We start from the raw sequence: 13280 nt of genomic DNA, 5'->3' as shown, positions 1-13280 counted from the left end.
CTCCTGCGTGGCCAGCAGCTGGTGAGGGCCCGTCCCTCGGGAGAAACCCCAGGCCCGTCTCCGCGCAGCCCTGTCCTCACGGGCAGGGTGAAGCCACGCGTGTGCCGAGTTCTGTTGAAGCTTTACAGACACTGACCTTTGAGTTTTATGAGTTTCTCGTGTCATGAAATGTTCTGACTCCTTTCAGCTTTTCTCAGCTTGCGTTCGTTAAGAAACGGGCAGAAAAGGCAGAGGCTGGATTTGGTCCCCAAGCAGTAGCTTTTGGATCTCTATGCTAAATGACTCACCTGTGTCATCTTTTTAAAATATATTTTTATTGATTTCAGAGAGGGAGGGAGAGATAGAAACATCAGTGATGAGGGAGAATCATGGGCCGGCTGCCTCCTGCACGCCCGGCACTGGGGATAGAGCCGGTAATCAGAGATGTGCCCTGACGGAAGTCCAACCGTGACCTCCTGGTTCATTGGTCGAGGCTCACCCACTGAGCAACACCAGCCGGGCATGCACCTGAGTCATTTAAACCCTCACAGGAAGGTATGAGGTCAGGACTGTTGCCTCATTTCACAGGCGGAGAAATGGACAGTGATGTGCCTAGGACACACAGGGCAGCACTGCGATTTGGATTAAAGTCTGGAAAAGCGGCCAGTAGCCAGACGAACGTTTTTTCAGTGTTAGGGAGTGTGGAGAGCTCTCCTCCTGGAAGTGAGACTCGACAGCTGGGGGTGGGGCGGGGTGTGCAGGAAGCTGGGGACGGGGCCTTCCTACCTGAAGCTGCTCCCTCCTCCCCCAGGAGCTTCTCGGAGCTGTACAGGCTGTCCCTGCAGGAGCCCAGCCGGCGCGGGGCCCCAGAGCCGGTGCAGGAAGAGGCCCCTGAGGTGGCCCTGATGCCCTCCACGAAGCAGCTGCTGCACGCGTGCCTTAGCGAGGGCAGCGGTCCTCCGGGGCCTGGGGACCTAGCCGAGGAGCGGACCGAGTTCCTGCGCAGCCAGAACTCGCCATCGCCCTGCAGGTGCACCCTCTCGCCCTCGCTCTCTTGCAGCCCAGTGAGACTGCACAGGCGGCCTCTGCAAGCAAGGGCCACGGTGCAGTGCTGAGCTCTCCTTGCTCTCCCCAGCTCCCTGTCCGATGAGGCCCCAGTCCTGCCCAACACCACCCCAGACCTCCTCCTGGCAACCACGGCCAAGCCGTCACCTCCTGGTGCTGGCAGGGAGACACCCCCCACCCAGGTGAGCAGAAACCAGGCTCTGGAGCCCTACCAGCAGGGGTGGGCACGGCGGTGATGGTGGGCATCACGGCACCCATACCCATTTCCGCCCTCAGGAGGGGCCAGCCAGCCCCAGTGGCGGTGAGGACAGCGGCGACCCAGCCCCAGAGATGAGGGCCTCCTTCCTGCCACGAACCTTGTCTCTTCGAAACTCCATCAGCAAAAGTGAGTCTGGCGCAAGGTGGAGTACAGGGTCGGAGGTGGGCCGTGGGCCGTGGGCCGTGGGCAGGCTGGCCGGGGCTTCCCTGGCTGAGCCCACCGCCTTGTGCCCAGTCATGTCAGAGGCGGGCATGGAGACTCTGGAAGACGAGTGGCAGTCCATCTCGGAAATCGCCTCCACTTGCAACACCATCCTGGAGTCGCTGTCCCGGGAGGGTGAGGCCACCGAGGGTGAGTGCCGTGGGGAGCAGCCAGGAGGCGGCTCTTCCTTCCTTTACCAATCCGCTGTTCCTCTTTCCCCACAGGACAGCCCATCCCAGAGAGTGGAGATACCAGGGGAGCCCCCAAATCTGATGCTGAGTAAGGCTCCCCACCCTGACCTATTCCCTTCACTGTGTCTGTGCGACCATCATCTGTGCCCATTCAGCGGCCTTAAGCACATACATATGTCTGAGAAGACTGGGGGGCCTCTCCGGTGGGTCGGGGGCCAGTTGTGGTACTGACCGCTGCCTCAGCCCAGCTGAGCCTTGACCCCCATGTCCTCAGGCCAGAACCAAGGAGCTTGTCAGAGAAGGTCTCTCACCTGGAGTCCCTGCTCAGGAAGCTGCAGGAGGACCTGCAGAAGGTGACAGGGTGGCTGGGGTTTGCAGGGGAGTCGCAGGGCTGCCGCAGGGGAGGGACCCACCATTCTGACTCCTGCTGCCCCCCCCTCCCCCCACCCCCAGGAGAAGGCAGACCGAGCAGCCCTGGAGGAGGAGGTTCGCAACCTGCGGAACAACAACCGCCTGCTCCTGGCCTCCCAGCACCTGGGCTCACCTGCCACGGACTTGGCCTGAGCCGCCTGGTCCGGCCTTAGCCCGGCTGTGCACCTGCTCAGAACTGCCCAGGTCCCTCAGGGCCCGGGGCCCCCTCAGGAACTCTCCCTGCGCAGAGGCGCGTCTTGGCACTGCCCCCACTCCCCAGCCCATTACTGGTGGCGAAGTTTCCCTGCCCCATCCTGTGTGTAAATATTCTGTGAGAAAAGGGGACTTCAGGGATTAAAGAAGCCACTGCAATTTGTGTCTGTTTGTGCTTGATGTTCATGACAGGGGAAGGGGTTCTGCCCTCAGAGACCCCAGCCCAGCTCCCAGGACCTGTCAGAAAGGCAGGCCCAGGGGACATGGGCCCAGGGCTGGGCTGGCACTCACTGAGGGTCTCTGATGCTCGGCCTCCCTTTGGCTTCTCTTCCACAAACATTCATCTGGTCTGTGGGGAAGCAGGCGGCCACACCCACACCTGTTCTGCTTGGTTGTCCAAACTAGGCCCAGCCAGGTCCCTGCCCTGGAACCAAACCTGAGGGGCTGAGATCAGGGGCAGAGGGTGGGTCAGCAGGACAGGGAAGAGATGGAGTTTAGGGGTCAAGGACCCTGACCACCCCCTTTTCAGCTTGCAAGGCCCTCCCCGCCCCCGCGCAGCCCCCCCTTTCCTCTCTAGGCACCGAGCTCCCAAGCCTGGCACTCCCTACTCGCCCTCCCGAAGGGCCAGATGGCACAGGGCCCAGTTCCAGAGTGGCGGTGTCTGTGCCTCAGTTGCCTGGAGGAAATCAGTCCTTGACCTACTTTTCTCCTCACCAGCCTATGACCACTCACCAGGCCAGGCCCTTTCCCATGAGCAGATCCAAACCTGAATTGCATCTAAACCCGTTTTCTGGATCTGAGGTCCCAACAGGGCACCGACTCGCCAGCGTCAATGCCTGCCCCGCTCCTGCAGGCTGGCTGGGCTCACCGTTAACTCGGGCTCTGGCTGGCTGCACTGGGCTTTGAGTCACAGCCTCAGCGTGTCGGGCTTCATGGGGAAGGTCGTGAGGGCTGGGTTTTGAAGGTTGGGTGGAAGGCATTCTGGGCAGCACCAGTCTGGGGACTGCTGGACCGGCCTCAGGGCAAGAGGCTGGAGCTGACTCAGAAAGGGCTGTGAAGGGTGCACTAGGGGTCCCGGACTAAGTTCCCAACACGTCCAGCTTCTGCCTGCTCTGGGCTATGCTGAGCAGCCCTCACGGCCAGTGTGGAAGGCTCTGGTCGCTCTCTGGGTGTGTGTCTGCAGAAAACAGATCTCGTCATGTCGTTGATAGATGTTCAAAATGAGACTAACGAAGTGAGATTTGGCTGCAGGGAAAGCAACGCCAGGGAGGAGGCTGTAGCAGCAGCCCTGGTGGGAGGTAGTGGAAGCCTAACGAGGCGTGCTAGGGGTGGAGATGCGAGAAGGAGGCAGACTTGCCAGGACCTGGCTTGGGGAGAAAATGCAACGTCCACAGTGGTAGCCCTGGAGGAGGACCGGGCAGAGCTGAGATGGGGAGAGTAGGCTGGGGAGGGCTCTGGTCATTTGAAATGGCTCTTTGGAGAGGGACGCCGGTGTGAGACGTCCAGTGGACTGGCATGCAGGAGAGAGAGGTCTGGGCTGGAGACAAGAATTTGGGGCCGGTGCGCCCTGAGCAGGATGAGGTCACTCAGGAAGTGTGGGAAGGGCCGTTAGAGGGTTTCCGGGGTCACGGGAGGACACTGCCGGACGCTGGGAATGCCAAGAGCGAAGCGAGGCGTGGCAGGAGTGCCCCTCTATGCCTCAGGTTGGCCACGTTTCCCTGCCCGCTATCCGCTTCCTCGGGTCAGGGCTAGGGTTAGGCGTCTCACCAGACAAGACCCCGCCCCCGGCGGCCCAGGACATGGCTCTCTCAAGCCCCGCCTCCCCGAGGGCTGCCCGGCAGGTTCGCCGGGTCTTGACCCGGCCACTACGGTCAGGCTCCGCCCCTCGCACGGAAGTGCCGCTGCTGCCAACCCCCCAGGAGCTCACCCTGTTTCAGGCCCCGCCGCTGACCCCGCCCCCTGACCAAGAGGCTGCAGCGAGGTCCACGCTACAGACGTTTTCCGGTTTCACAACATTCCGCCGCCCCTGCACCCAGTCTACCGTGTTCCCACGGGGCTCGCTAGCTGGTGCAGCAAGTCCCACTGATAAATCGCTTGCCCCTGCCTTCACCCGCCTGCAACAGTGCAAAACCCGGAACACAGACGTCATCTGCTACAGGGCAGGGGTTTTCCCCGAGCGCGTTACCTGGTTTCCTGGCACACAATACATGTGCGCATGCGCACTCATTAAGGCCGGGCCTAGTGCGCCGGAATCCTGTTCTACTGCGCATGCTTCAGGCAGAACCGGAAATGCCTCTGTTCCAGCCCTGCGGGTCGTGGCCTGGCTTTTAGGCCTGTGGAGCTGCCGGGTTGAGATTTCTTAGGTCCTTGGTCCTAGCAGAACAAGATATCAAACCACAGACCTTACCTGGCACTTAATTCCCCCACAGATACACTCTCCCCCTTGTCCACCCAAAAGATGAAGTCCAAACCTCGGTCAGCATTCTTGTTTTTACAAACGCTGGCTGGCCCCTCTGACATCCCTGTTTATCTACGAGCTGAAGCTCCACAGCCAATAGGCGCTGCAGGCCTTCACTACCCTGGGAACCCCACCCCTTAGCGTCTGCTTTCACCCACTGGACAGCGACTAGGGTTTCCAAGGGCGTCCTCAGACTGCGAGCTCCCCAATGACTAAATATTCATCCGAGGCCCGTCTGACGTGACCAGCAAGGAGTGTGATTAAAGAAGGCAAATCTGTTAGCCTTGGCAACAAATTTATTAGTTCAGAGTATGAGCAAGAGTCCAACTGCTTTGATTCTTCAGTAAAAATTGAGCCTGTTGACTGGAGAGCTGCCAGCCTGCCCTCCCCCCCACTCTCCAAACAACCCGCCCTTCTATTAAGGCACTTGAAAAAGGGGAACAGAAAAGTCTCAGACCTAACCTCCCTGGATATGGAGAGGAGAGGGCCAGAGCTGTCCCATCAGTCTCCTCAGCCACAGCTGAGCGAAGCCAGAGCCGGCAGAGACCTTGGCAGGGCAGGAAGTCCAGCCTCTCAAATGCTGGTGTTAGGCACAAGGGAAATGCCAGCACCACCGAAGAGCTGGTCACAGGGGCATCATTTTGGCTCAAGTGTAAATGAACCCATGGTTTGAGGAAGACACTTGATTAAGGCTTTGTGGCCTCCAAGGCCATAGCTCCAGCCTGTCCCTCTCTGGGAGGTACTAGAAGCTGGAGGGTGGGGTGGAGCCTCCAGAATTCCCTACAGAGGAGCTGAACATCAGGACAAGGGAAGGGTCTGAATCCTCCCAACTCCATTTCCAGAGAAGTTAATGCTTCTGCTTAAGCACCTCCGAAATGAGAGACAGATATGGCCAATGAAAGAATAAAATGCAACCCCCCACCACCACAAACACATCATCACCCAGAGAAGTTGGGGGCAGTTGGAGCACCCCTCCCCCCAGAATCCATAAGTGCTTGCTTTGGGAGGGCTTCAATCTCCTGCAACCCAGTGCTCTGGGCAAGGCAGGGGTCACCCACTTAGGAGCTGATTTGACTCAGTAGGGCTGAGAAGTCCATGTCTGCGATGGAGGAAAAGTCTTCATCCCCTGAGAGGAGGCCGTTGGCGAGGCCAGCGGCCCCCAGGGGAGCAGGAGCTGGGTCAGGGGGATTCTGGGACCCTGTCACCAGGCGTGTTATAGCCTCAGGGTACTCCATCAGCATGGGCTCCGCTGTGTGGGGAGCCATAGAGACACCCTGGTTCAGCATCTGCTGAAACTCAGAGTTGTCGACGGAGGCCAGGTCCGTGAACACGGCTGGGTCAGTATTATTGCCCAGCAGGGCCCCCAGGTCTTCATCAGCATCAAACTGCAGATGTAGCAGGGCCTCCGTCAGTGTTCCTTCCCCTGCCTGGGTGGGCTTGGGGGCAGGCGGGGCCACAGCCTGAGCAAGGCTGGAGGCTGAGGCTATGACTGGGACAGGGGCTGGGGCTGGGCCCTGAACCAGAGCTGGTGCCATGGCTGAGACAAGGGCTGGTGCCAAGCCTGAGGGCTGGTTTGGGATCTGCCCAGAAGAAAAGACCATGGGGGAAAACTCCTCAAAGTTGATGGTGCTGAGGGATGGCGTAAAGGGATAGGGCTGGGGAGCTGGAAGAGAGACAGAGACACAAGGGTCAGTGCAAGCCTGAGACCCACCCCGTCCTCTATATCCCAGCCCATCAGTATGCACAGGACCAACCCCTCCCTGTGGAGTCCCTGCCAGCACCCTTTACCCAGTCTGACCAGGCTGGGGGTCCAGGTCCAGCCCCACCTCCGTGGAGCTCTATTCACTCCAGCCCAGAAAGCTCTCCCCGCCTTTTAGAGGAAGGGATGCTTTCAGAGGTCGGCTGGTAAAATGTCATCTCAGAGCTGAAAGGCCAAGTCCCAGGAGGGCATGGGCCCAAGGAGTATCCGGCCAGTGTTGTCTGCAGCGGGCACTACATCACTCTTTTCTGAGCCACACACCAGCACGTACATTTTGCTACTTTAGACGTGTTTCTTTGTTTCCCCAGTTCAACTGAGAGCTGAAGGCAGAGACGGTGCTTTTTAACTCTGGATCCCTAGGTATCCAATGTGGAGTTTCTAACGGGCACAGTGGTTCTCAGATCTCACTGTGCATTAGTGTCCCCAGGAAGTAGCTGGTTCCTGACCACACTTCCAAAGCTTGATTCCAGATGTGCAACGGGCCCGGGAGTCTGCATCATTACCACTCCCAGGTGGCTCTGGCAGAGATAATTAGGCTGCACGCCCTGAGAAACATGAGCCCAGCACACAGCAGTCGTCAGACACCTGCGGATGAGGCTGACTGCTCTGTTCTCTCCCAGCGGATGTGTGAGCCACAGGCTGAACAGACAATAGGAAATCGTTACCTGGCTTAGGGACGGAAGCTGAGCTGCGGGAAGGCACGGCAATGCGCCGGGGAGGAGGCCGGGGGTCGGTGGGTCCTGTGGAGCAAGTCTGGCTCAGTTCTTGGCCCCCGGGGTCTCCACTCCCCACCCATGCCTTCTAACTCTCCCCATCCCCACCTCACCATTGAAAGGACTCTTCTTCATGATGCTCTTGAAGGTCTCATATGTCCTTTTGCGCTTCTCCTCAATCCGGTGACGATCATCTGGGAAAGTAACGGGGAGAAATGAGTCTTGTTCTTCTCAGCTAGACCCCCAAGCTCTCAAAGGGCCCTCAGGAGGAAGGTGATGAGCCAAGCTTCCCTGCAACCCTTTCTCCAAACCGTCCTAGTCAGTGAGAGGAGCTGCATGACACTCAACGATTCTAAGAATCCCACAGCTTCCTGAGACTCCGCTGTCTGAATCTGTCTCCTCTGAAGGGCACATGAGTGCCTCCAAGTAAAGGGCCCTGTTCTGGGAGAGCAGGGGTCCTCCTGAGGCCCCAATCGCAGCTAATCCTCTTACTTGCACTGCTCACATCCTAGGTCTGCTCCACCTCGATCCAGGCCTGGCGGTGATCTCTTTGTGCTCTGGGACAGCTGAGGCATGGCAGAGGCTCTGTTCTCTGATGGCTTGAGAGCTCAGTCTAGAGCTTTCAGAACTGTCTTCCTAACTACAGCAGCAACTGGGTAACTCCAAGGTACTCAACACCATCAGTCCGGAGCCAGCCTCATCATCTCCCCTCAGAAACCTGGTTCTTTCTCCTCCCGTGTTCCCTCCCACCTGTCTGCCGTCACCAGTAGAAATCTTGGCATCATCCTCAACATATTCCTCTCACTCACACCACTCACTAACTTGACATATGATTACCAACCACCTACTATGTGCCAGGTTCCATCCTAGCCACTGAGGATATAGCCCTGAGTAACCAGACAAGGTTCCTGCTCCCAAGAGTTGACATCCTAGTGACAGAGGGGCAGGGAGACAACCTATACAAGAGATAAAAGCACTAAGGAAGACACCGGTGATGTTAACAGTACCAAGGTGATGTCAGGGAGTCTAGCTTAGAGATGGCCAGGAAAGACTGGTGCAAGACCATCACATGAAGATCTGGGGCCAAGCACTTCAGAGGCAATAGCGAGAACACAGGTCCTGAGACGGGACGAGCTTGGTGTGTGTGAAACTCAGAAAGGGTTGTGGGGCTGCTGGGTAACAGAGGAGGACAGCAGCGTATGGTAGCGACTCTGCCATTCCCTCTGCAGGGTCACACAGAGTCTTCTCTTCCTGGACTGCTGTGACACCTTCCAGCATGGCCTCCCATCCTCCAGTCTCTCCCTCTCAGATCCTCTACTCACTGTTGCCAGGGTGAGCTTCCAGATCTGCTCACGTCACTTCTCTGCTTATAAACCTTCGGTGGCTGCCCACTGCCTTCAGGACGAAACCCTAGATGAATGTCTTAAGCCTAACATTCAAGGCTCTCCTGTCTGGGCCTGCTCACTGCCCAGTGTCACCTCCCACCACAAAACTGCCCCAAACACGCTGTGCGTGCTCCAGCGCCCGGCCCTCCAGGCACTGGTCCACCTGCCTGGGGAGTGTGCTCTATCTTTCTCCAATTTCAATGCCACCTCCTCCATGTTGCTGCCTCCAGCACATACCTCCCCGTTTCACAAGTCACTCTGTTTTGCATGTCTTCCTCATGTGACTGAACCTCAGGGACCACGTCTTAGTCATCTTTGTGTTCACAATACCTGGCACAGGCCCTGGCATCAAGTGGGCACTCAATAATTATTTGTGGAATGAATTGATGGCTGGTTTGGGGGTTGCTTTCCAAGCTCCTAGGGCAGAAAACAGGCTAGATGAGGGGCACTGGATAGAGGATCATTCTGGCTGTTCCTACTGTGGTGAGATGCACAAAGGCCTTGACGAAACCATGGCTGTGTGACAGTGACAAGAGACAGCGTGGCAAAAGGACCCTGGAGCCAGAAGCCTGGGTTCCCTTGCTGACTCTGGTTCACTATCTGTGTGGCCTCAGGCAAATTAGATGCTATCTCCTGCCTCAAAAAGTTCATGAGAGAATAAAACCAGGTAATGCGCTGATATGCTTGGAATAGAGGCAAGAGTGTCATATGAGCTCAACAGTCTTGAATATTGTTATTATTCAGCAAGGCAAGAGAGAACGTGATTACTGTGCAAATCCCACCCAGCTCTAGCTTTAGACTCAACTACAGCCCCACACATCCAGCCCCGGCCTCCCTCTCCTCGGCTGAATCATCCTCCCCAGCTGTGTACCTGTGTCTGGTAAGTACTGGAATTCCATGGGCTCGCTGAGCTCCCGATCTGAAGGCCGCCGCAGCTGCATGGAGACGCGCACGGGGGCCTGCAGGCTTGGGTCTGCGTAGGGAGGTGTCCGGAACACAATGGCCACTTGTCGGTGTACATCGGCTTGTGAAAAGGAACCTCGGGCCTCCCAGCCTGGTCCCGTGAAATACACTTCGATGTCCTCTGCAGGAGATGGAGCGGCAGTGTGGCTGGTGTGCTCGCCTCACCACAGCCCGCTGCCCGCCCCATCGCCGATGCTTGTTCCCCGAGGAGGCGGGGGAGCGTTTAGAGCCAGTCCCGACTCTCCATCTCCGCTCAGCCTTGCCCTCACCCCGCTCCAGTCCTGCCTCCTGGACGTACCTTTCTGCACCTTGTCACACAGCAGGAAGATCTCGTCCCCCCCGAGGCAGCTCCCCGAGTTTCGGTTCACTCGGCAGATCTTGAGCTCTGCTGTGTTGGGGGCGCCTGGAGGGTGGGAACAAGGAAGAAAGCCCTGAACCACCAGAGGTCTCCAGGCCTGGCCTACCGGAAAGGCAACATCCTGGTCCATCCCAAAGTCAGATTATCCAGAGCTTGCTGACCACACCTTTGCAGCCAAAGGTTCAACCATTCCCATTGGCTCCTCACCCCAACCAAGTCAGCAACTATTTACCAGCCCCTACTACGTGTACAGCACTCTTCTAAGCATGAATGCAACGACTCAAACCTAAGCATTTCTGCCCTCATGGAGCTTACAGTCCATGGGAACCAGTCTGGCCACACCTCCTTTCTCCACCTGACTTCAAGGCCCAGTTTATTACATCCACTTTGGCAATGAACCCTTCTCTCCTGACCCCCTGTTCATTCTAGTTTCCTGTCCTTAGGGCCTAGAGCCCTGTTATTTTTTTTTTTAGAATAAAAATCTGATTGATTTTTAGAGAGGAAGGGAAAGGGAGCGAGAGAAACATCAATGTGAGAACATAACATGAATAGGCTGTCTCCTGCACTCCCCCCACCGGGGATCAAGCCAGCAACCCAGGCATGAGCCCTGACCAGCCATCAAACTGGTAACCTTTTGGTGCATGGGACAATGCCCAACCACTGAGAGACACCGGCCAGGGCAAGAGCCCTTTATTTTCATTCATCCTTTCGGTTATTTAATTAAAGACTGCAGTTAATCAATGTCAGCCCAATTGATCCGTGAACTTCCTGTCGGCTTTCATCATTGAGTTATTACTTTCTAACATTGTCTTGCTTCTGGGAGTCATTTCCTGGTCATGACTACAGTTCTGGGCACGCCATCCTTTCACCTAACTCCCTGCCGGCCTGGGCGCTACTCCACAGGGCAGCCGAGTCTCTCTGCCCTGCCTCCCGGGCAGCAGAACAGGACACAGAGATGATGAAAAGGCCAGATGACCGAGTGAAGCCAAAGTGCCCCTCGCAGGCCATAACCACCAATTCCTCCTCCTCACAGGCCCATTCCTCTCCCTTCCTGCACTCCCTGGCCACTCACGGTTGTCAAAGATGGGATGAGAGAGGACAGGTGACAGGCGGAGGGGCCTGCCTGATGGGTCCCGCACTGTCACCTGGAAGCAGAGCCGCACAGCATTCAAGTCGTAGTCTCCGCGCTGCTCTTCCATGGGAACTGCCAGGAAAACGGGTGGTCAGGAGAGCCGGGGCAGGGGCTGGGGGCAGGGAGCTGGGGTTCTAGCAAGGGCTGTTTGAGGGTATGTGAAACAGTAGGCGTCCTAGAGGAGGAAGAGAAGGCTCTAGACCCATCACTGACCTGTGTGACCCTGGCTGTCACGTCCCCTCTCTGGGTCTGTTTCCCCAGTGGTAAAATGGGAGTGTACCGAATGGCCAGCAAGATTCCATCTGTACTGTGAGTCTTGGCCAGTGAGGGAGATGCAGGGAGTGGCCACAGAAGGGTGACAGAGGGTGGGGGTGCTCCAGACAGGCCCAGGCCTTCAGCCCTCAGCCCTCACCTTGGAAGGGGTTGTTGTTGGTCTGGATGCGCTGACTGATGGCCTGCTCCAGGTCCCGCTTCTTCACACATTGGATCCCCAGGTTCTGGAAGCTGAGTTCCCCAGGCATCAGGCGCACTGTTTCCAGCGGCGCCTGGGCCTCCTGCCTCACCCAGTCTGTCCCTTCCTCCCCTATCCCCTCACCAGACCACTCCAGGCTCAACCCCTGGAATGGCTTCCCACTGCGCTGCAATGAAGCCTACTCCTCACTCTGGCTGACAAGACCCTCTGCCTGTGATGTGGCCCTAGCCACAGCCCCTGCCAGCTCCCTGCCCTCAGTCCCAGCGGCTTCTTTTCTGTTCTCCAAACATGCTAAACCCAGTCCCACTTGTGCATTCTGCGCGGAATGTCCTCTCCGTGCCTCCCTGCCCCAGCTCACATTCATCTTTCCTGGAAGAGGCCTTCTTGAGCCTCCCAGTTCAAAGCAATGAGGCCAGCTCCCTCGCCTCCCCACCCCAGGCTATTCTCCGGACTGGTTCCTGTTTCATCTTCAACATGAGATTATTACTCTCGGACAGGATTTTGCTTATTATTTACATTTTTATTTACAGCCCGTCTCTGTCAACTGGTTTGTAAGCTCCAGGGGAGACTTGGTTCTGAGGTTTTCTTTCTCGTGAGAAAGATGGTCCAGACACAGGGCTGGGGTCAGAGGTAATTAGGGCCCCGGCCCCATCTGACATGGCTTCCCACTGCGCTGCAATGAAGATCTGCCTGAGAGAGGAGACATCTGCCTGCAGAGCTGGGGACGCAGCAGCAGTAAGGAATTCTGCCCCGTGTCCAGAAAGAAGTGACTGTAACCGGGACACGGCCCTCCCCTTGTCCCCCCACCGCACCCTGAGGCCCCGCGGGCCTGGGGGAGCTCACCTGTGGATGCAGCGGTCCGGGCAGAGCTCGGCCTCATAGAAGCCATCCCGGCAGTCTTTCCCGACCAGCTCGTGGGGGTGAGGCCGGTGCGGGGGGTCCTTGGTGACCAGAGAGATGCGAACCGTCCCCGGCCCCGTGTAGCCAATGATCTGTCCAAAGCACAGAGCGCACGCTGGAGGCTCAGGAATTCCGGACCCAAGTCCCAGACGCGGACTGCACGGGCCGGAGGCAAACCTTCCCCACCGAGCCAGGCCCGCGGGCCCCGCTGACCTTAATGGTGGGGTGGGTCTTGGTGGTATCGGTGCTCCTCTCGCCGGGGATACTGCCCGCCGAGCGGCCCTCGCACTTGTAGCGGAAGCGCATGCCCCGCTGCTTGGGCTGCTCGATGATCTCCACGTAGGGGCCCGGGGCCTGGGCGGGCTCTGCGGACACACAGCCCATCAGGGGGCGCCCCGCCGCCCCCACCCCTGGCAGCTCTAGGGAGGGAGGGAGGTCCACTTACCGGAGGGGAAGATGAGGGGGAACAGGTCTGAAAGGGGAGGGAGAAAAGGGTCAGCACAAGCCCCTTCCCAGCTCCCCCAGGGAAACTGAGGCAGGGCCCGCTCCCGGGGGACGGGGCGGAACTCAGGGCGGGAGAGGAGCCAGGACACCTGCTCCCGGGGAACACGGGGATGGCGGTCGCCCTCTACTCGGGGAAACTGAGTCAGGGCCTTTCTACTTTCCTTAAGGACACCGGCAGGCGGCACCTCCCACCCGGATCCGAAGGGGAAACTGAGTCGGGCACCTCCTCCCCGAACAGGGACACGAACTCAGAACCGCCCCCGAGCCTGGGGGGAAACTGATTCAAAGGCCCCCCTCCGCCACCTACTGATCCAGGT

At 58.1% G+C, this 13280-nt stretch overlaps 2 protein-coding genes across 2 annotated transcripts in view; one reads left to right on the top strand and one right to left on the bottom strand.

Moving 5' to 3' along the window:
* The window catches only part of SIPA1 (signal-induced proliferation-associated 1), an 8679-nt gene extending 6197 nt beyond the window's left edge, over window positions 1-2482 (top strand). Inside the window, exons 9-15 of the mRNA XM_006771701.2 lie at window positions 487-1009; window positions 1115-1226; window positions 1321-1429; window positions 1538-1639; window positions 1729-1783; window positions 1970-2048; window positions 2149-2482. Coding sequence (XP_006771764.1) covers window positions 487-1009; window positions 1115-1226; window positions 1321-1429; window positions 1538-1639; window positions 1729-1783; window positions 1970-2048; window positions 2149-2259 — 1091 coding nt within the window. The 3' untranslated portion in view covers window positions 2260-2482. The remainder of the gene's footprint in view (window positions 1-486; window positions 1010-1114; window positions 1227-1320; window positions 1430-1537; window positions 1640-1728; window positions 1784-1969; window positions 2049-2148) is intronic.
* A 2573-nt stretch (window positions 2483-5055) lies between these two features.
* Window positions 5056-13202, bottom strand: RELA (v-rel avian reticuloendotheliosis viral oncogene homolog A; the record flags this gene model as incomplete). Its single annotated transcript, XM_015568969.1, has 10 exons — window positions 5056-6440; window positions 7202-7276; window positions 7363-7443; window positions 9506-9718; window positions 9896-10000; window positions 11028-11159; window positions 11500-11591; window positions 12403-12551; window positions 12673-12824; window positions 12905-13202. Coding segments are annotated over 10 exons (1902 nt in total), but the record flags the coding sequence as incomplete, so codon positions are not given.
* Window positions 13203-13280: the final 78 nt, after the last annotated feature.

This window comes from Myotis davidii, unplaced genomic scaffold (assembly GCF_000327345.1).
Source record: "Myotis davidii unplaced genomic scaffold, ASM32734v1 scaffold425, whole genome shotgun sequence".
Lineage (NCBI taxonomy): Eukaryota > Metazoa > Chordata > Mammalia > Chiroptera > Vespertilionidae > Myotis > Myotis davidii.
This window is presented reverse-complemented; position numbering and strand designations above follow the sequence as displayed.